The 21993-nt window shown below is 37.0% G+C and overlaps 2 protein-coding genes across 5 annotated transcripts; both read left to right on the forward strand.

Annotated features, from left to right (window-relative positions):
* Positions 1-162: 162 nt before the first annotated feature.
* Positions 163-13262, forward strand: LOC136284280 (putative golgin subfamily A member 6-like protein 3). 2 transcript variants are annotated; one of them, XM_066174282.1, is made up of 13 exons: positions 163-289; positions 2381-2422; positions 3292-3342; positions 4033-4119; positions 4667-4753; positions 5536-5622; positions 6217-6279; positions 8623-8697; positions 9002-9076; positions 9576-9792; positions 10497-10616; positions 11107-11259; positions 12296-13261. In XM_066174282.1, exons 1-13 carry the CDS (start codon positions 198-200, stop codon positions 12698-12700), a joined length of 1554 nt encoding a protein of 517 aa, XP_066030379.1. In that variant the 5' UTR covers positions 163-197; the 3' UTR covers positions 12701-13261. The 2 variants fall into 2 exon arrangements, with proteins under 2 accessions (XP_066030379.1, XP_066030380.1); XM_066174283.1 differs by lacking the exon at positions 4667-4753 and having other exon boundaries at positions 12296-13262.
* Positions 13263-13361: 99 nt separating this feature from the next.
* LOC136276784 (heat shock 70 kDa protein 12A-like) lies at positions 13362-21793 on the forward strand. 3 transcript variants are annotated; one of them, XM_066174281.1, is made up of 5 exons: positions 13362-13493; positions 17618-17937; positions 18368-18592; positions 19097-19268; positions 19620-21792. In XM_066174281.1, exons 1-5 carry the CDS (start codon positions 13481-13483, stop codon positions 20666-20668), a joined length of 1779 nt encoding a protein of 592 aa, XP_066030378.1. In that variant the 5' UTR covers positions 13362-13480; the 3' UTR covers positions 20669-21792. The 3 variants fall into 3 exon arrangements, with proteins under 3 accessions (XP_066030378.1, XP_066030377.1, XP_066030376.1); XM_066174280.1 differs by lacking the exon at positions 13362-13493 and adding an exon at positions 15392-15769 and having other exon boundaries at positions 19620-21793; XM_066174279.1 differs by lacking the exon at positions 13362-13493 and adding an exon at positions 15393-15784 and having other exon boundaries at positions 19620-21793.
* The last annotated feature ends 200 nt before the right edge of the window (positions 21794-21993 follow it).

Below are 21993 nucleotides of genomic sequence, written 5' to 3' on the forward strand. Positions count from 1 at the left end.
TAACTTCGCAATCATATACTGGATTTTCCGCGAATCTCTCCTCAATTAATGTTACTTCCTGTCTCCCATTTGAAATTAATGAAGATTGCACTTCCTTGACATATATCACATGACAATCAGTTAAACTTCCGGTAATTCCCAGAAGACGGGGTTTTAGGTTACTGTGCGGTGGGCAAACAAGATCGATACCACGCATTATGGAGCGACATCGGCCGTTCTACTGGTATAATAATGTATCGTCAGACACAGCCACCACACCGGAGTTAGTCCAACTTCACGAAGATTCAAGGTAAGTAAGTGAATGTCGGTGGTCTGTATGCGATCTCCATCTGAAGGTAGTGTATGAGAGTACGATTAGACATTTTGGTTTGCAATAAGGACCTCTGGAGCGAGAATTTCTTTTTTTCAGAAGTAGAGGTACCTATTTCAAGCTACCTCTTTTTGACACATGAATAAAGTTTTTCATTCATTCATTCATTCATTCATTCATTGATAAATCCATTTATCACGTCTATTTTAAAGTTGATGTTGAGACACTGAAGTATTACTTTCAACGACAACAAAGCGAACAGAGTCCGAGGCCTCGATATCGTCCTTTGTGATGACATGCAATTCTGTGATGTCACGCACTTTTGTTGAATCGATAATGAGTAAATGAATAACTTATGCATGTTAAAAGAATAATGGAATATTAGAGTGAGCTATGTACAGTCAACTTAACGAGGGAGTGAATGAACAAAAAACATAATACATCATGGGAATGTAATACATCGGTGGGAATGTAATTGACATGTGCTGTGTGTTTTTGAAGCCATGCTAAGACTTGAGACAAAATTCCTATGGTTTCCTTCACAAGTTTTTTTATTGTTGTTGTAAAAGACATGTGACAATATTGCTAGGAAAGGGTAAAAGGATTCACACTCTTTCTATTGTATGGCAACTTAAACATGAACCTGAAATTTCCATGTAAGGACAGCATCAAAATTGCTACATTTTCACCATAATTTTCATACACTGATTTGCTGTTTGATACTGGTAATCATTGATAGGAATAGAGAGTATGGAAAAGAATAAATCTGAGGTAGAAATAGGAGACAGTGAGACTACTGCAATTTTCAATTTCTTTTGTACACTTTATTGTTTTTGAAGATTTCTTTTGGGGCTAACTTCAGATTGTCCTTTTTTTCCAACACATATGTGGAAGAATTGTATTAATTGTGATGTTAAGGGCCTATCAATCAACCAATTAATTGATTGATTAGAATGAAATTAACAGTTAGAGAACATATACATATTCCAACACTTGTTTTACATCCAGCGGGTAATAATATATGAGTATAAATCATTACTCGGTCGGAATAATAATTTATAATGTGACATTTCTCATCTTTCAACTTAAAGAGAACTGAATAATTCAAGAATTCAGGCAAAAGGGGATGTTAATAACAAACAGTTTTCTGTGGAATCCATCTTATATTATACTTTTGAGATCATAGGCATCTTCACTTCACAAACTCCCCTCCAATTTATCCAGTTTTAAGTAGAGATTTGCTATTAAAATTGTCTTAAAACATTCAAACTTCAATAGACACTATGAGGAAAACCAGTCTGAGAGTAAAGTGTGCAGGCAGAAGTTACCACAGTGGTTTGATTGAGGTTTTAGTCCTACTTTCACTTGTGAACTTGTTGGCCATGAAGAAAAAGACCCCCAGAGAAAACTCAAACTTGCAGCTGTATCTCAAAATATTTTGTCTAAATGCTTCATAATCACAAATTGGCATTCTTTTAGAATCCAGACTGTTTACATACTTTTAGTGACAATCTGTTTCCAATGGTGTACTGGTACAAATGTGTTAAATCATATTCCCACCATTGAAAAGAGGGATGACTGAACCCCTGCTATGGGTTCAAATTAATTTATAAATTAAAAATTGTTGGCTGACATCTACAGAACTTGTAGATCTTGGCAAGCAATGGTCAATATTTAAATTTAAGCCTTGTGAGGTTATGGCACCTCAAGCTCAATTGGGCAAGGCCAAAAATATCATGTAATTAATGATGTGGGAATATGGTACTTTTTGCAGATTTTCTCTTTTTTTTTTCATCAAAGTGATGGAGTGAGCTTAGCTAGGCCAAATGCTTTCGCAAAAATGGCAGACCCTGTGAAAACCATGACAGACATTTTTTTACAAATGACACCAAACTCAACTAAAATCTTAAATAAGTGACGAATACACAGCAACCCCAAAGGATAGCTGCTGCCCAAAAAATGCATGCTCACAAAAGCTCTCTCCACCCTATGATACTCCCTTTATATTGCACATATTTGAGGTTTGCACCTTATGTATGTCACAGCATTTCATTGCTTTACCTTTTTCAGAACACAAAATTTAGAGAAAGAGATACAACAGTTAAAGGAGAGGTAGGTGTCTTCATGGTTGGTTCTCATTTGCTCTGAAAACCTTTTGGCCCATTTTTTTTTTATTTGTTTGGTTAGCACTTAGCATTAACTAAAGCTGAAATTTACGCCTTGGCTTTCCATTTATTTAATTTATTTGTTCACCTGTGATTAGTGGCAAAAATCTAAATCTGCTTGCTCTTTCATTTTTTTATTTCTTTCTATCTATAACTCTCAAAGTTTACCTTGCCCCTCATCCTCAATGTTGCCTATTGTTGAAAACAAAAGGTCACTAATTACCTAAATTGATAAAAGAAAGAGGGGACTCTCAAGTAAGTACCAAGTGACATAAATAAAGTAACAAGTAAGTTTCAAGGAACATGTTGGAGATGAACTACAAGAATTTTTTTTATTATGTTGACCATAGGGTTGCCAACTATTACTTAGGGGAGGGCATGCCAACTAATTTTGTCACTTATTGTTTGAGGTGTTCTTGAAACGTTAAGACATCAGTAAAACTCAGACAATATTTAAGTTCCCTTTCGGCCTAAATTTAGCTAATTGTATGTAGATTTTGTGCAATTGTATATTGTTGGATCAATATGGTGGAGTAATAACAGACATTCCCACTCTCATTATTATGAAGTGATAAATAGCAAAAAAGGGAATGATATAATTTTTCTAAAACTTTATCAAACTCTCACTGAACAAGTTAAAGCATATCTACGTTTTCTGAGCATTTAGTACGTCTTTATTTCCGAGAGGCTCATAGTATTCTAACTGTGTTCTAGGTTCAAGCAGTGTATAGGTGTGTTATATGAGAAGAAAAAACCAGCAGATGAAAAACCCTCATAACTTGTATTATAGCACTTTTTTTTTGTTTTCTTTTCTAGACTAGGCGCGTCGGAAAAACGTCTAGCTTTGAAAGAAGAAGATTGCCAAAGGTGAGCAAGACTTTGCAAATAAAGCAGATGCTGATAGTTCTCGGAGATTTCCCTGTCTCAGTCATTTAGTAGTTCTTTTTATCTTTCTTTGCTTGCTGAAAGATTATTCTTCCTTATCAACATTGCATTCATTCATCTCTCTTTTTTTTCCTTTACACATTGTTTTAATTCGTCTATCTCATTGCTATCCGTTTTGCCCCAATTTTTTAAAGTATTTTTACCTACTTCAGAATTAAAGGAAGAATCAATTAGAACATTTTACAATACTGAGGTACTATTTATGGGGCGCTCTCACGGCGATAATTAATGACAGAAATACAGATTTTCACTATTGTCTCTGATGCCATACATCTCTTGCAGAACAAGCCATTTTTTTTTCTCTTGCATCCTGTGGATCTATAAAATATTATAAGTATTAATACTCTTATTTCTATGACGAGTGATTTAAGTTTTAAATTTAACATTTTGCTTTCAAAATACTGAGATACTATTTATGGAGCGCACTCATGACGATAATTAATGGCAGAAATACAGATTTTCACTATTGTCCCCGATGCCATTCATATGTTACAGAACAAGCCATTTTTTTTCTCTTGAATCGTGTGTTTATAAAATATTATTAGTATTAATACTCTAATTTCTATGACGAGTTATTTACATTTTGATTATTTGTTGTTTTTTTTTTTATAGACTGAAATCTGAAAAGGAAAAGATGGAAAGTCAATTCAAAAAAGAAATAAAAGCGATAGAGAATCAGTTAAATGATAATCGCCAAAGGTAAGGCCTGGATTTACACTAAATGCGGTGTGTAAGTAAGGAAATTGTGCCTCGATGACGATGTGCTCTGACGAAACTGCCTGAGGTCCAGGAAAACACGAATTAACAAGGCACGATTGGATTAGCAAAACCAACTCGATCGGAATTAGTTTCAACACTCAATTAAAAATTGCTCCTGAACAGTGACTATGATGGCTGATTGTTATTGCAATTTATGCTACTTCTTCTTGTTTACCAACCACTGATGTTTGGTGATGGAATGTTGTTCAAAGTATTCTATGGGCATTGATGAGCTTGTCAACTGTTGACTTGAAAGTTCTGCACCATGCCTTGTTATGATCACATTGTTTATACTAGTACTTTTGATTCCCAACGTGCTTTAGGGGAGATAAAAATATAAGCTCAATAGTTACCTCTAAGCTTTCAAGACGTCGCGGATTTTACTCGACGGAAGATGCCTAATTGAGTTATTTATTGTACGGAAAATAACGCACGAGCTGTTATAGAGTAACTGAAGCCTGCTTTTCATATTGAGTATTTTTAATAGTCACAATGCAGAAAAGCGGCATTTGGAAAAAAGATTTACAAAAGAGCTTACGGCAAGAGATCGAAAGCTGACGGAAGTTCAAGAGCGGTAAGATCAATTACCGTATTTCTTCACCTATAACCCGAGCGACTTTTTCAGTATTTGACACAAAAGTTTGAGAGATTTTTCCACAAGAAACGGGATTCGGCTTACAGCTGGGGGTTTGGGATTCAAAAACAAGTAAAATTGGGTTAAAATTGTCATGACAACAAGGAATTTCTGACCACCAATCAGATTCTTTGCTTCCCACGCATTGAAAGACAATCTCACTCAACTTGGCAAAACTCTTCACATTTCACATTAAAAATAAAATGTTTGGTCTCTCTGCTGAGAAAACCACTCCATCACTTTCTCCTTTAGTTCGGAATACTTGGGAGTGAAACGGCCCATTTTTGCACGTTTTGTAGACATCTTAAGCTCACCAGAAAGAACAGTTGCCTGGTCTCTTCTCCAGAATCGCACCATGGACTCCCAAAGTCCATAAATCTTGAGCGATTTCTGAGTTTTGCTTCAGCTTAACTTTTACCTTGAAATCCATTTTATACGAAGAGCGGCATCTTTTGGCGTGATGAGAAAAAATAACAGCAACGAAAGAGATACTCGATTGAAACGCTTGTCAGGTTACAGAAACTGAGAATATTGTTGTGTTTCTGCTGTCGCGTGGTAGTATTTACATCTTTACTGATTCGCTTTTCTCCTTTTGTGTTTATTTGAATTTATTAGCTTTTGTGTTCAGTGAGCCATTTCCTAGTGTTTCTCAAGAGGTTCGTAACGCACGAGTTGTCTATAGAGTAACCAAAGCCTGTTTTCATATTTATTGCTTATAATAGTCACAATGCAGAAAAGCAGCAGATGGATAAAAGATTTACAAGAGAGCTTACGAAAAGAGACCAAAAGCTAGCTGAAGTGCAAGAGAGGTAAGATCAATTATGCTTGAATTAACTGTTTTTCATTCACCAGAGAGTGCGCGGAATGATACCCTCAGGTGCGTCTGAACTTTGTTGTACTAAACAGCAGAGACTACAGGGTCTTACAGCATTTTATATGTTTCCTTAATGCGTTAATCGAAACGTAAAACACTTAGGAAGGTAAGAGAGCAAGGAGGATGCTTATGCGTATGCGAGAGCTATAACCCAGCTTTTCGAATGTGCCCACCTGAACCATTGAGAGGACCTGAACTAGACGCAAATACATGTATGCGTCTACTTTGCACATCCCTCACCTTAATATCATTTCTCCCTTAAGAAAGAGAGAAAAAGAAACTATGTAGCTTTTCCTTGTAACTGACTAGGTACAAAGGCTGTTGAACTTCGGAAACTTTCAAGAGCCTGTTCGGACACACGCACCACAGTTTCTTATACATGCTACTGAAGAGGTTATGAATAGAATACCAAAAAAAAAAGAAGATTTACTCCGTAACATCAAACATGCATGGCACTAAGGCCTCCGGCTATTACAAGCTTTTGAGATAAATCAAGGTCGTTACGAGATTGTGTACTTTTTTCTGCGAGGTTGAAACAAGAAGAGGCGTCGAAAGAGGAATGGAAGGAAAAGACAGAATTCTACTTGGCGAGGTAAAATTGATGTAGTGTTTTATTCTAAATTCATTGAATTATCTCCACTCCTACTTAGTTACCAACTGACTGACGGGGTGACCAAGGGCGTGATTGCTTAACTGACTGAAGGGCTGACAAACTTACTGTGTAGCCGCACAAGAAAATCTGTAATGGTGAGTTTGTTCGGAAGTTTTGGTCTCATTCTACACCATTGGCAGATGGAGAAATATGAATTTCCAAATCAGCGACAAACAATTAGAATTCGACCAGCCGCGCTATTCAAGTACCGTTCACTAGAAATTCGGTCCTGAAGTTTCTTCTTTAAAACACGGATTGCGTCAAGTTAACGAAAAAACCAATGATACTCCTACGTTCATACCCCTCGTGAGAAACCCACAATGTTCAGGGTGCTACCTTATTCAAGATGGGTGCCCTAATAGATTTTTCTGAAATTGTTCCATATTTTTTCTCAAAAAAGGCACTGTGACCAAGCTGAATATGCTCAAAAGGTATCCTCTGCACTTAGCCTCAAAACTTTCTTGGTTTTTGACAAACATTTTAAAATTATTTTAAAAGAATATTTAAGAAAGTGTTATTCAAAGGAAAGAGTTTTTATAAAGAGGAAAATGAAACACCTATTCCTTCTCGTTATGGCTCAGTTTTGAGAAACGCTTTTTATTCGACACGCATACTATTCTTGATAGTGTCAACACCATACAATCCAACACGGACAAACATTTCGTCTCGTGTAGTTTTTTACTAATACAATAGATGTGTTCGATACCATTGATCATAACACACTACTCAGAGGTGCATCCAGCTTCTTGACTTGTTTTAGGCATTTTCAGTGGTCTGAAAGCGTAAGCTTTAACGTTACAAGATTTGTTCTTGGTTCTTCTTTGTTATTAAGATCTCGGAAGTACATATGTCGTGGCGAAAGTTCACTTCTTGTCTCAAACTTTACAAGAGTCAGTAAAAAAGTCAAACGGGGAAAAATCCTAGTTGCGGGCCTTTGGGTCTATAGGCTAACTACGCCCCAGCCTGTACTTAATAAACTTTAGCCAGTTTCATCTAATTTAGAGGGTAAAAGGCTGACAAATCAGGTGGGTTCATGCATTTCCAAGAAAACCACCACCTGCTCATGTATGATCTACCAAAAAAATCCATGCTAGAACAACTGCTCTTTCTATAATACATTGTGAAGGTCATGATCACTGTGGTTCCATCTGACACACACTCTTTTGTCTTTTCGCCGATGGCACCAATATTCTCTGCGCTGACAGAAATCTATCTATAAAAAAACTAGGAAACACTCAATAAAGAGGAATCTAACAATGTAGAACTTCGTCTCTATTAAAAACGTATCTATCAACCAAATATTCATGTTCTTTACAATTACTTTGGCAGACAACAAATACTTCAGATACCCTGGGGTAATAATAAATCATTACTTCCTTTTGAAATATCACATCGATTATATAACAGATAGAATAAGTAACAGTAGAACTAATTGCGAAATTAAGGCACTTTTTTAACACTAATGACTCTTTTGAATGTGAGGAGAACATGATATCCTATTATTTTCACGTGTGAGTGTTTATCAATCCCTTTTTGTCCCTTAAAAAACTTATGGATTAACTACCAGGGGTCAAGCCCTAAAGATACATCTGGATAAGATTTTTAGTTCTGCGAGAGTGGGCCTTGCGCTTAATGACTTTGCAAACAGAAATGATCTTGCAATAGTTTTTCTCTTTTTAAGCTGGTGTCACACCTTTAAGATCCTTCAACCTTCCTTTATTACGAATCATTATTTTATTATGGATGATGTCAGCACTGGCAATGCACCATCGAAAATGTTACACATGTTTACTTATGCTTTCAACATTCACGATTAAAATATGTGGTCTTCTTAACTGCCAATAATTTTTAGATAGAAAAATCGAGATTCAAACAGAAAAACAAAGCTACTTTAAGAATCACCGTAAACTATGGAATGAGATCCTATCCTTTAAGAGAAATCTCAGCACTATATTTCATGAAATTGTAAGCGAAGAAAATTTCTTTTTCAACATGTCACAAAACATGAAAAAAGTGTTTAATTAACTGAAAGTAATAAACAATAGTATATCTGAAGGAGTTGTTATTAATCCTTAATTAGTGCTTAAGTACATGTATGCACGTATATGGCGGTAAGTAAAAATTCGTTCCTTGTACTTCTTGCCCCTGTTCTTTATTTTTGTCACTATCATTTATTAGGAATGTACTCGCTTATTTGCCAGTAAGTCCAATGCAACAATAAGCAATATGTAATGTGTCAAAAAAATAATAACATTTATGTGTTGCAACTGATAACTTTCTCAGCTTCGAGAATGTTCGTGACAGCTTTAACATGTACCTCAAGAAGCAGGCTGCAGATGAACAGGAATTACGTGACAGGTTAGTATTCAGAGTACTGTTGTTTATATTGCTGTTCTCTTGGTTGGTTTGATGTTTATTCGCTACGTCATTTTTTGAAAGAACAACGTATTATTTATTTAGAAATAAGTCATTTCAAACAATTTTTTTTCATGATAGCATCAGCACGGTCTGTTACTATTGTTATTTTTTTGGGGGTGGTTCGAGTCCGTCTTAAATACACGCGTATTCTTATTGTTTTAGTTTTAGACATTTTTATTTCACTTTTTGATCATGGTGATCTGTTCAAGGATTCATTTGATTTGAAAATATATCCATGTTTTAGATTCACTTTAAGGTTGTCGAAAAAAGACGAGGAGTTACGAGTTCTCCGGGAACAATTAAGAGACAAGACAGTGAGGTACTTCACCTATTGTTTTCAGCAAATAGAAGTACGTGAATATACCGCAGCTTGCCAATTATAATTATTATTTTTTTGTAGCATATAATTTTGACCTTGTGGTTCCTTTATCCTCTCCAAAGAGTATTCGTTAGGCTTAGTGAATCTATCCTGCAGGTGAGTTGGGTTGAGAGAAATAGCACAAAAGACAACCCCAAAAAGACTCACACTTTGACTGGACTCGACCTTATGCCTCCCAGGTATTTGCAAAGCGCTACTGCAGCATTAAAAAGGTTAAATAATATTTGTCATTCGAGGACAAGAGTATATAAAGAACACTGACTCATAATTAGAGCTGCGACAGTTGTTCTTTCCATGAGCATTGTTGTCTTTCGTGTTTATAATCATCAAATCCTTTTCATTCTGTATAAATTCCATACTTTTACGGGATGAGAAATTTGCGGTCCAAATTTTAGAACTAATTGCCAGCCACAATCTTGCTTGTCCTTTCTGCTTACAGATTGGCGATAAGTTTTGAAAAGCGACTGAAGCAAGATCAACGACGAGTTGAAAATACTGAGGAATCAAACACACCCAGTGATATAGAAAAAAACTTCAGCGACTTTTTCGATGGAGAGAGGCTTGACGCTTGTGACGAAATCGAGTTCGTGTTGGGCCTATCCAGAGAAATCGAAGAGAATGTTCATTATCCAAGATTAGCTTGCTTGATATTTGAGGTAATCATCATAATGTAGCAGTAAATAATTTAAGATCGAACCTAACTTAATATTACATTAAACCAGAAAAGCCTGTTCGAGGAACAGAGAAGCTGACGTTTAAACGGGACTCTCAGCGCTCTTAACCCGACAATTGTAACTGATCTGCTGAATCATAACCAGTCGAGACATGAAGTAAATCTCATGAACTTTTAATAACATGACTTAAGGGGCGGGCGTCATCACCATTTTTGTTGTCAATTCGTTTAAGGTTGTCATGTCCAGTGCATGAATGACACACTTATTCAGCAATTTTTGAGAAATTTTGCCGGCCCTCAGACTCAAATCACTTACATGTGAGCTAGAGTGGTGCTTCAAATAGCGAAATCAGGATGTCTTCACTATTATCAACTTAACTCATGACACGACAGAAGTGTTGCATAACCAAACGCTCCTGCATGTTGGATTGGGCTGTTAACAGCTCCGGCCAGTTCCGTGGTTCATAAAAAGAATAGGTACTCAATGTATTACGACCACCTTTAATGAAGATAACAACAGCATTCCGCCAATTTGCGAAGGCATGCTCATCCAATATCCATAACACATTGCGCACTCACAAAGTAAAGCCAAGAATGTCGAGACATCCATTACAGGCTTTAAAATATTCTAATTATATTAAAATTATGCGATGATTTTAAGTATTTTTGGAAACATTTCTTTTATAGACTGCTTACGAACAGGTAAAAGAGGCAAGGGATGCCGCTTGTGATTTGTTCCAAAACGTTACTAGTCAACTAATTGAGGAAGCTCCAAGAATGTGCCAGGAATTGTGTCACGCAAGAAAGGTCTGGATGTACATAACTAAAAGACCGTCACTATATCCTATATACTCTTGTCTCATTCACAAGGCATTTTGAGAGGGTGTACATGCATGTGTACATTATTATCATTGAATCACAATACGATTTAGATGCACGTAATAGCTCATCCTCTTCCCCATCTTAGTCGTACTGAAGTTATTTTTTTATTATTATTTTCATGATAACTATTATTGATTTTTAGATTGATTTTTTAGATTTTGTTTTGAACGTCTTTTCCTCCCAGTTGATGACTTAACCTCTCAATGTGTACAAATTATGGAAATGCTCCTTTAAGACAAACTGATTTCAACTGTGCTTAATCAATTGCGGGAATTAAAAGGTCGACGATCAAAAAATAAATAGATTTAAAAATAAATGAAAAAGAAAGAAGAAGTTGTCCTATGTATTGGCCCTCTGTTCTCTAAATATGGACTTAGGCTGTATTTTCATTCAATTGCTTCCTTATGTTTCTCAGTTCAAGGAGAGTGGTGCTTCTGCTCAGTTACCTGAAACATTCGATCTTCTAACGGGGAGAATTGATAAAGGAATATCAACGGATGTACTTGATGGAATGATGCTTTCCTTGAAAGAAACGTCACACTTGGGTAACCTTGACTGCTTCCAGAAGGTATGTGATAAATAGAGAATGAAACATGGGCGCGCGTAGATATGGAATTTCTCCTCGAGTGTCAAACGTATTAGCTCACGAGAGAACACAGCGAACGAGTGAGATATCGAGTTGAACATGAGGAGGGAAATTCTATATCTAGAAGTAACCATGTTTTTTTTTACAAACACAAAAGGCCTTGACCGACAAGAAGATTCGATTTGATTAATAAATGAAAAAGTTGTAAAGAGCGTCGGTGATAAGGCTTGGAATGAAAGAATGCTTTTAATAATTACAAAAACAAACGCTGGGCATAAGTTTTACTGCACAAAATTCTCAGTTATTGACTTTTTCCATACCGATAGAAGAAGTCTCTTCAGGTACATGGCCAAAATTGGCCTGTGGCAAAAAAAACAGTAGGAGATTTTCGTGCTCAGCCGCGAGGAACGCCATTACTCAACCCAGGCACGTAACATTCTGTTTTGCTTTTCGTATTTTGGTTTTCTTTCACCTCCTGGAAATTTTGAACATTACTGTCTCTAATCAAAACGAATTTAGCAGCCATAATCTGTAAACATTTATGCAACATTAATATCAAAAACGAATATCTTTTATTACTAATTCCAGCCAAATTGTTCTCTGCCAATCGCACACCATGACGCAACAGTGCGAAACAATCCTGGAAAATTCACCCAGCCACACCAGCTTTTCCATTTTAATAAGGAGCACGAATCGAATCTTCCGGATAATTTTAATCAAAGTATTATGCGTAATATATTTCTGTTGACGTCATCAAGTTCAGCTTATCTGAAATCTGCATATCACGATTATTTAAATTATTTTCATTTTTATATCAGTCATCATTATTTTTGTTATTATAAAAGCTGAGGAAGAGAGAAATTCCCAGGATATGTCATCATGGTGAAAGTATTGGCGAACAGCTCTTTTTCAGATTCATTTTATTAATATCTACATTTATTTTTTATTTTAGTTTTGAAATTCTTCATAGTGACTTTTTCACCCTATTTGATGTTTTAACTTCTCAAAATACCCTTAGGATGTCAGGAAGATTGTGTGGGAACGTTGGACAAATTGCATGTCCGAAAGGGAAGAATCATTCTTACCCAGGCCTTCAGAGGATGTGTTGACACAACTCGGTGACTACATAAAGGCATGCATCAGGCTAACATGGAGAATGGTTACACAAGTTCCACCAATGCAGCTTGAGTATGGGGCTGTGCAATTTGACAAAGATTTGCATAAACTGGCGAGATTCCAGAATCGTGCAGAATTCTGCCGTGGCGCAGATCATCTTACTGGGCAGATTATTGCCTGTTACTTGTGGCCTGCACTTTTAGAATCAGGTGGTCGAACTATTTTTCTAGGAGAGGTTATGTGTGAGCCTGAATCGTATGATTATGTTATGATTCCTGATCTTCGATACCCTGAATTAGATTCATAAACTCCCCCACAAAATCTTTCAGAGTGAGGTCACACTTTACAAAATAAACATTATGGATATAAAATATCTGCGAAATTGAAACATTGCAAAAGGATGCATATAATTCACTCGTTTGTTGATCATTCTAAGACTGGATGATATCTTCACACCTTGCCTGTTGAAGAAGCAGCTCTCTAATCAAACAAAAATTAGCAATATAGATTTGAGACCAGCGTCTTAATTCGTCCTTTTTTTCGGTTCACAAATAAGGGCTAGCCATCGAAATGGCTCAACTTCGGCGGCTCGGAGAAATCTTTCAAGTAGACTGAGGAAATGTAAATAGGGAGTCATTTTATAACTTTTCGGTTTCGGTTTTTTTTGGGAAAATCCCCTTGTTTTTAAATATCTTGCAAAACAAATGAATGGATGTTTCGTGGCACTCAATTTTAATGCTTTCAAAGCAAATTTCTATGTTGAGATTTTCCTGCAAATAATGCCAAATTTATTCCTTCATCGGGATTATACAAGGAATGTGTTTAACAATAAAGTTTCGCATCTGTGTTTCCGTCACATACTCTCTCTCTCGTTACTCGATAGTTATGAAATTAAGAAGGAATTTGTTTCCTGTGTAAACAGGATATTTTTATTCCATGACCGTTGATCGTCACTTGATTCTGGGAATTTCCCTTCCTGTTTGGGTTTCTCAGAAAGGACACTTCAAGTCGATCTTCGAAACAGTGAATGGCGAGATATCATATCACTGAATTTCTGTTGAGGAAAAGACAAGACAAACCCTAGGGAATGGCTTCAGAAGGTAATGATGTTCATACTGCTAGAATTTTTAAGCGATCAGTTTTTTTAAAGCATTGGATCATACATCCGTTTATCAGTTCACGCAAAAGCTACAATGTCCCCCACAATCCTTAACAATTCTTGTTATCAGGTTATCAAAGCTCTTGCACTCAGGAGTGGTTAAAAATTATGCACTCGGTTATACTTTTTACATTTTCCATCGCAGAAGGTTACATCATTTTGTTCAAGATATGCTTCTAAATCAAAATTATGTCATCCATCCAGTTCAAACAGATTACTGCAAACAGACCTTCAGTTTATTTTTTCGCGGTCGATTTCGTTTTTCCTTTCAATGATATGCCCCCCTGTTCAGGAATAAAATGACTCTAAAAAGGTTCCAATGTGTCCTCTTCGAGCCAAGTGCTGTGAATCATTGTAGTTGTGGCGTACCTACTAAATTTAACATGCGAGAAGAAATTAAAGAATTCCGAGAAAAGCAAACAGTAGTGCGCTTTGTCCTTGATGACAAGTGTCACGAGACTGTGCATAATATTTCATCACAGAACCTTCCTTAACTAAAGATTTGTCATCTTCTATTTGTGAAAACAAAGTGATTTTGGGCTTTCGGAAAAGACAACCAACTGTCTCCCTTAGGGGCAGTTAAAAAGCATATATCAAAAGTGTTAAATGTTCAAACGAATGAAATGGCTAAACTCATGATCAGTTTACTTTCGTTTCTTCTTTGCTTCAATGTAGCTTTGCTCTAAGAGCTTCTCTGCCATTGCAGCATGTCTAGTTTTTATGCAATACTCTTTTCATAAGTCCCAGCATAATTGATTGAACTTCATTACTAAATATAGGAAGGGAAAGAATTCAGGAAAGGAATAGTTTCGGTGCCCAAGGTTGTATATATAAAGCTTGCATATTTTTGATGCCTGTGTGGAGTCGAGTTTACGACATTAACGATTAAATGAGTGTGGATAGATGAAAATCTTATATGTGAACTGCGGATTAAGAAATGAATATGAAAGCGATCTTCTCAGCTATGAACACCCCTCGAGCAGTAGTGAAAGTAAGGCCTGAAATAAATTGAGGCTTGTATGGGATTTGAATCCATGAACTCTGCGATACCTGTGCAGTGACCTACCAACTGAGCTAACGAGCCAGGTGAGAGCTGGTCAGTATTTTGGTTCGTAATAAACCCATGAAGTGATGGATAAATGGCTGTAAATATGAAAATCATATATGTGAACTAATGTGATCGGTTTCGAACAAAAATTACCAGCCTTGAATTGTTCCTCAAGAGTACATTTCGCATAACGGGATCAAAGAAACATCGTCGGTTATTTTTTCGATGGGCATTTCCCTGGAAGTAAAACCAAACTTAGAAAGCAACACAAGTTATTTGATTTCCTAAATCAATAATTGAATGCATGCATCATCTACATTTTCATACCTTTCTGTCAAAAAAAAACCTCCATCAAATCTTTGAGAGGTCATACGTTACGTTAATAGAGGTCTGTACTTTCCCTTGCGTTTCAAGGCTTTTATAGTTTAGACACAGACATTATGAGTTCTAGATATCCATGGCATTAAAATATTAAAGCCGATGAATGTAGAATCGTTCGTCGATCATTCCAAAACTGAATGTTAAATATTCCACTCTAAAAAAGGACCAACAACAAGACGAAGAAAGATTGAGAGGCAGCATCATTGTCTGTTTGCTGTTGATATGTTAATTAGATTTATGCATTAAAGTGGCGTGACTTGTGATGCCTGGGATAAATCACTCAAGTGGACCGAGCAAATGTAAACGGGAAGTCATTTAATGACCTTTCGGTTTCCGCTTATTCCGGGAAATTTCCCTTGTTATTAAGTGTCTTGCAAAGCAATCGGTCGATCTTTTGTGTCCTTAAATTTTACTGCCGTCAAAGCAATTACACAAGGCTAAAAATATTTCTCGACTGGGAGTGTATTTTCCGAGAAATTCAACAGGAAGAGAAAATTATTTCGTAAGAAAGAGAATAGGGCACTTTATTTCATAATTTTATCTTCGTGAGATACTTCTCGAACGTTGCCTGATAGTCGTGAAATTAGGAGGGAATTCAATTAGGTTGTATTTTCTGTTGAAACAGGATATTCTAATTTCATGACCCTTGATCGTCGGTTAATTCGGGGAGTTTTCCTTTCTGTTTGGATGTCTCGGAAAACACGGCCCAAGTCAGTCTTCGATCCTTTGAATGGCGAGACATATTATCACAGAACTCCTGTCGAAGAAAAGACAAGCAAAATACAAAAGTATGGCTTCAAAGGGTAATGTTGTTCATACCGGTAGAATTTTCATAAAATTAATTTCAGAAAGGTCAAATCTTTGAATTATACATTCGTTTACCAGCTCATGCAAGAGCTAAACTGTCAACCACAATCCTTAACAATGATTGTTTTCAGGTGATCACAGCTCTTACACTCAGGAATGGTCACAAAAATGAGCATTCAGTCACATTTTAGTTTACTTTCACAGCAGTTGGTAATTTCGCTTAGAATATGCTTCCAGATCAAAACTATGTAATCCAACAAGCTCCAGAAAACATTTTAGATTTTTTCCTTGTTGACATCTGCTAAGGAAATCAATAGGTTTCTGAGAAAGAAAAATGTTTTTTTTTTGGCATGATGCCATCCGTGGTGACGTTTCTTGTGAAAGTGTTGCCAGCCAAGTTTGTGTCCGCATAAATTTTGGCCGAGCAAGATGGCTGATTTATTGTCCAAAACTTACATCTAATATACTCAATTATTAACGAATTTTGATTTGTTTAGCTCTAACAAAGGTTAGACCACGAAGACAAAAAAGGCATAAAGTGCTCATACTACAAAAACACATTAAATAAAAGGGGTGGAGGTAGGCAAGGAGAGGGTCAAACTTGCAAAGTGCGTCAGGTCAGGAGACAAAATATAACGAACTCGAGAGACATGCCACGTCTTATATCGCTTGATCCCTTGATGTTTAGTACAACGTAATGTTCACACTCTGTTCCCATCCCTTATGATTATAATTTTATGATTCTAGGTTAATTTGGTAGAATATCAGCTAAACGAATCATTCTTTTGGTTTCATTAATTTTGCACTCAGTTACGTTTAAAAACAAGTACTTACTAGAAACGGAAAAGAAAAGAAAAAATGTTGTACAAACTTGCGAGTTCTCAAGAAAACACATTTGCCATAAAAAAGTCGAACCTTTTTAGTTTTCCAAAGATAGTTAAAGATTTACAGCTCTTCTATGTTCTACTTCTCTTCTTATTGTATCTAATGCAATTGGTGGCAAATTTGGCATTGAAACATTATTCAAGTGTTATTGTTTTCACAGTTCGTTAGGGGCAGTATTCTGCAAAGTCTGCAATCTGATTGGTTCCGAGAGCCCGCAATATTCTCCCATCCGACCCGCTCCCAGCGGGTGGTATCCATTTCGTGTTGAGCCGCTTTGCAAAACATCTCTATGTAGAAAAAAAATGTTTCAAAGTTTGCTTGGAAGCCTTTTAAATTAACTTTACCATTACGCAAATAAAAATGTCGCAATCCAGTCTCCCTCTTTAATTTGAATAACCTTTGTTTTCATTGTTATCTACTCGCTCAAAAACTGTTCAGGTTATGGAATTACGGCTCTTATCATTAAGGATAGGGATAAAAAATTGAAAATGTTATTTACCAGCTTAGGTCGGTCCGTATTGATTAAAAGTGTGCCCTATGTCTTACGTATTATGAATATCAAGTATTAGTATTATGTGTTATGAATGATTTTTTATTGTATTTTATCAAGCCTCAAATAAGAACCTAAAGGAAGACTAAGAATGTGATCAGCTTTGTCCTCAGACAAGCTTAAACTTTGCATGTACCAAGACTCATTTATAATCACTTCCGCAGTTGTTTGCTAAGAAAATTGTTGGTTTCGAATTCGAAGAGATCGTCGGTCATATGGTCTAAAAGAGGTAAGAGACCTGTGAAGGAGTAAGAGATCGGCTATCTCGTTGCTTCCTTATCTGAGAATATTTAGATCCATTAAACATCCAAGTTGATCTACCTGCCAGATACCTAAAAGCTAAAGCTGATCAAACTTACGCAGGTCTAATAGTATGGTGTTATTACATTTGCAGTTAAAGAAAATCCGTCCGATGATTTTAAGAATCCATACATTGCCGTGGTGGCGATAGACTTTGGCACTTCATACACTGGCTTTGCATTTTCATTTAACAAAGGTAATGAACAAGACGCGATTTTCATGAACCGGGACTGGACGAATGAACAGGGAGGCAGAACGAGCAAGACTCCGACCTGCCTGCTCCTTAATCCAGATCTCAGTTTTAACTCGTTTGGCTACGATGCAATGGAAAACTATGCACAGCTACAAAATGAACACGAGGAGCAGAAGTACTTCTTCTTTCAGCATTTTAAAATGGCACTCCACAACGATGAGGTATAGTAGCTGCTTAACAATTACCTAGAAATCTGGGATCAATATCAGTATCTGGGCAACTGCCCACCTACCCCTCCCGTAACTCAACAACAGTCAATTGATAACAAGTTAGGGTTAATGTTGGGTTAGGGGAGGGGTAGGTGGGCAGTTGCCCAGATACTGATATTGATCCGAAATCTGTATCGAATCTTAATCCAAATCGTCTTAGATGAAATGAAGTTCCTTTCCTTTGGCACCTGACTATCGAATTTTAATACCCTCAATGGAGTTTTATGTAATCAGAAAACCTTTCTACACTGGAAAATCTGGTACTCAGGTGAGAATATTCGGGGTCCCATGCGACAATAATTAGCGACCTCTAGAGTGCTACAAAGTGTTTTGAATACTCTCGTGTAAAATATTTTCCCACTGATTGGTAATATATTATTAGAAACTTAACAAGGAAACATCCATTAAAGCTGCAAATGGAAAAGAGGTTAAGGCCCAGACTGTGTTTGCACTTTCAATCAAGTTTTTGAAAGACGAAGCAATCAAAATTCTTGCCTTGGACACCGGTGATGACCAATTTAAGACAGACGATATTCAATGGGTACTAACTGTTCCTGCAATATGGACTCCAGCAGCTAAACAGTTCATGAGAGAAGCAGCCAATCAGGTGAGGTTGCATAAAAATACATCGTGGTCACTGATTCCAGCGTATCAGTGCATGGCACGGATCTTTTTTTCAGTCAGGCAAAATCACCCATTTTCACTTCCGTGCCTCTTTGTTCAGAAAAAGAGAGCTGCAATTTAAAGGTCTAATTACACAACTGAGGTAAAGTAGAGACGCGGAGACATTTTCCTTATCAACCCAGAACTTGGCATTGTTTAGGCTATTTCTGAATGCGCCCGAGGCACCAAAAGCAACCGATCAAAACATTTACAGGCATTAGTAAATTATTTGGCTTCACCCAAACTTTTTCTGCTCTTTTTTTCTATTTAAACATTAGTTTTGTGTGTCTGGCGTCAACCCATATCCTCGTGCTTTTTAAACCCTTTGTTGCTTACTTTTCTCCCTTTCGATACATGTGTTTGCTTAGGAGGGAAGGGGGGTCTCCATTTTTGCGAATTAAATGAAAAATTTACAAGCCACATTTTTCACTTACTTTTTTTCTTGTAGGCCGGAGTTGGAAAGCAGACTAATCCTGGCCAGTTAATTATTGCCTTGGAGCCCGAAACTGCCGCAATTTTCTGCATGGAACGGAAGAATATAGAAAGAGAATGTAACAGTGATTTCAAAGATGAAGAGCTTTCAAAACCAAAAACACGGTATATGGTCGTTGATATAGGAGGTAAAGATGTTATTAAAAGATCCCTTTGTTCTATGCTTTAAGTGAATTACCACGCAAAAAGGGTAGCATATACATTTTTAAAGGAATAAAGTGAGCACATTAAGCTCGACTGAATTGGGAATGTAAATATGAAAGAAAACGCTTTGGTTTCGTTCAAATAAATATATTCCACAAGGAAACAATAACTTCCTTGTTACAGACGCAGAGAGGTTTAGGAAAGATGAACAGAAAATAGCCAATAATCAAAGATGAATTTTTCCGCTTGATTTAGCGAAACTTTCCGATATGGGGGGGGGGGGGGAGTAAGAAGAATTAAAACTGATCGGAATTTTTTTCTATAAATATTTCTAGGTGGGACATTAGATGTGGCCATACATGAGGTTATAGAGAAAGGCAGCATCAAAGAGATTGACAAAATAACGGGTGGTCCCTATGGCGGGATCAGAGTGAACCAAGAGTTCGAAAGGCTCTTGGGAGATTTGTTCGGAGAAGCAAGGCTGAATGCGTACAAAGAGAAGTTTCCTTCCGATTGGCTGGCTCTGATGAACGACTTTGAAGGGAAAAAGCAAGGATTTCGTATGTTGGAAGGAAAAATGACAAATATCCGTTTTCCGGCAAGCTTTGCTTCTGCGGTTGAGCGAAACACAGTTAAGGAGCGTTACGATGAGAATGATGTTAGGTTGAGGAGGAATGAATATCTTTGCATAAGCCCAAAAATCATGGAAGTAAAGTTGTTCGCACCTGTCTTATCTGACATCAGGGATCATTTGAAAAGACTGCAGGAAAGGACAAAGGCTTTAAATGTTACAACCATGATTCTAGTGGGCGGATTCGCGGACTCTCCGATTCTTCAGAATGAGATTAAGAATGAGTTTTCAAAGGATTTTCGAGTTGTGGTCCCCCGAAATGCCGCTATAGCTGTAGTTCAAGGTGCTGTATTATTTGGAAAGAATCCAGCTAAAATAACGGAAAGGGTCATGAGCACAACTTATGGTGCAGATTGCTCTCGGGATTTTGACAAATTCGTTCACCCTTCCGCTAAGTTTTTTTTAGCCGATGGTCGCCCGAAGTGCAAAGACTTATTTAGCTGCTTTGTGAAGGAGGATGAGGTCGCACGGTCAGGTCATACTGTCAAGAAGATGTATACCCCCCTTCATGCAAATGACACTCAACTTACATTTGGATTTTATGTTGCAAAAAATCCCGAATGTAAGTTTATCACCGATGAAGGAGTAACTAAGATTGGAAGTGTCACTGTCAACTCTCCAGATACTTCTAAAGGGCGAAGCAGAAATATTGAAGTCACTATGCACTTTGGAGGAACAGAAATCGTCGCCACAGCAATAGATATTTCGAGTGGAAGCACAGCTCAAACCACTCTGGATTTTTTCCATGACTAACCGCTATCAAAGAAATGTAATAGCACTCTATTATTCTGTAAGAAGCTGGTGTCGATCTGAAACTTTATGGCAAGTGCTATGCAAAGCGGCGTAGAACAATTTGTGTAGTAGAAATAATTTTAATTGCGAATTTTAAAGTTGTAAGTGCTGCTTGTAGGAACGAGGATGAAAAAAGACGCACCAAGGAAATTTGGCTTTTTTAGATATCAAATTTTCTATCGAAGGCGACGGTCTATTCACTAGCTAAAGTGTGAAGTACAAACCTACAGATTCTCATAGTTCCTTATGATATTCATCTTTGCATCCATCGCATGTCAAGAATTCCACTTTTTCCTGATAAATTAACCGCAACAATTTTTTAGTTTATAAATAAAATAAGAGAGATGGCAAATTTGAGCCCGGTAAAGAACTAGAGAAAGATGTTGTTCGTCTTGTCACGAGCGTGAGACAAAGAAAAAATTCTGAGTCCCCATGAGGAAACGAACCCTAGACCTTCGGATTCTGCGCTCCGATGCTCTGCCACTGAACAGAGACTCGGTGAGCGAGGTCTATTACGAAGTTCAAAAGCCACGCGTTCTGCATACCGCTTAGATCAGCAATATCGAAAGCATCTATTTACAAACATGACAAATGTATTCGGTGGCCTGATATAAAAAGTCACTTGATCAAAAATACATCTTTCAAAAATTTTACTTAAAGCTGAAAGGAATGATATGCGACGAAAGTTGATACTTGAGGAGCGACAGCCTTGTTTGAAGATTAAGATAACTTTGGCAATTTTTAAACTGTCTAGAAATATGCCTTGCCTTAATTAACATATCTCAATGGGCTAGCAATCTCAGTGGGCCAACAGAAAGTTTAAATATTGCATGGTTAACGAATGAACACTTTTTGGAATTACAACTGGGTACAGTCTCTTCAAAGCAATCGATTATTATAGGTTTACCTACTTCGTTACAAATATGTATCAGTTATTGTTTACAAGAATCATCGAAAGGCTACAGGATTTTTATCGGCAGGAGTCAGCATGTTCCTTGTTACCCGGTAAAAAGCACTCTTAGATCATCTTTCGTTATATCCTTTCATTAGCACAATCTAATTAAACGGTTAAGTCATCTTGTGAACGTGTTCTGCTTTGTTCTGCGAAATACTGCATTCCAAAACTTGCTGCTAAAACACATGGCGGCGTTACAATTTACCGCTGATGGAGTCATTTAATCGTCACCCAATGCCGCCGTTACATTGAGGGGGTAGGGGAAGAGCTGTGAGAAGGGCTAAACTGTACGTAGATTGCAGTAACACAAACTTTATCAGCTCCATTTATT

The sequence above is a fragment of the Pocillopora verrucosa genome, chromosome 11, assembly GCF_036669915.1.
Source record: "Pocillopora verrucosa isolate sample1 chromosome 11, ASM3666991v2, whole genome shotgun sequence".
Lineage (NCBI taxonomy): Eukaryota > Metazoa > Cnidaria > Anthozoa > Scleractinia > Pocilloporidae > Pocillopora > Pocillopora verrucosa.

Excerpts from the sequence above, each read along its gene's own strand:
- LOC136276784 (XM_066174279.1), top strand. The coding sequence starts at position 15,712 with ATGGCGAGACATATTATCACAGAACTCCTGTCGAAGAAAAGACAAGCA. Across the intron at positions 17,938-18,367 it reads TGGCACTCCACAACGATGAG|AAACTTAACAAGGAAACATC; the intron begins GTATAGTAGCTG and ends ATATATTATTAG. Across the intron at positions 18,593-19,096 it reads TGAGAGAAGCAGCCAATCAG|GCCGGAGTTGGAAAGCAGAC; the intron begins GTGAGGTTGCAT and ends TTTTTCTTGTAG.
- LOC136284280 (XM_066174282.1), top strand. The coding sequence starts at position 198 with ATGGAGCGACATCGGCCGTTCTACTGGTATAATAATGTATCGTCAGAC. Across the intron at positions 9,077-9,575 it reads TTAAGAGACAAGACAGTGAG|ATTGGCGATAAGTTTTGAAA; the intron begins GTACTTCACCTA and ends TTCTGCTTACAG. Across the intron at positions 11,260-12,295 it reads ACCTTGACTGCTTCCAGAAG|GATGTCAGGAAGATTGTGTG; the intron begins GTATGTGATAAA and ends AAATACCCTTAG.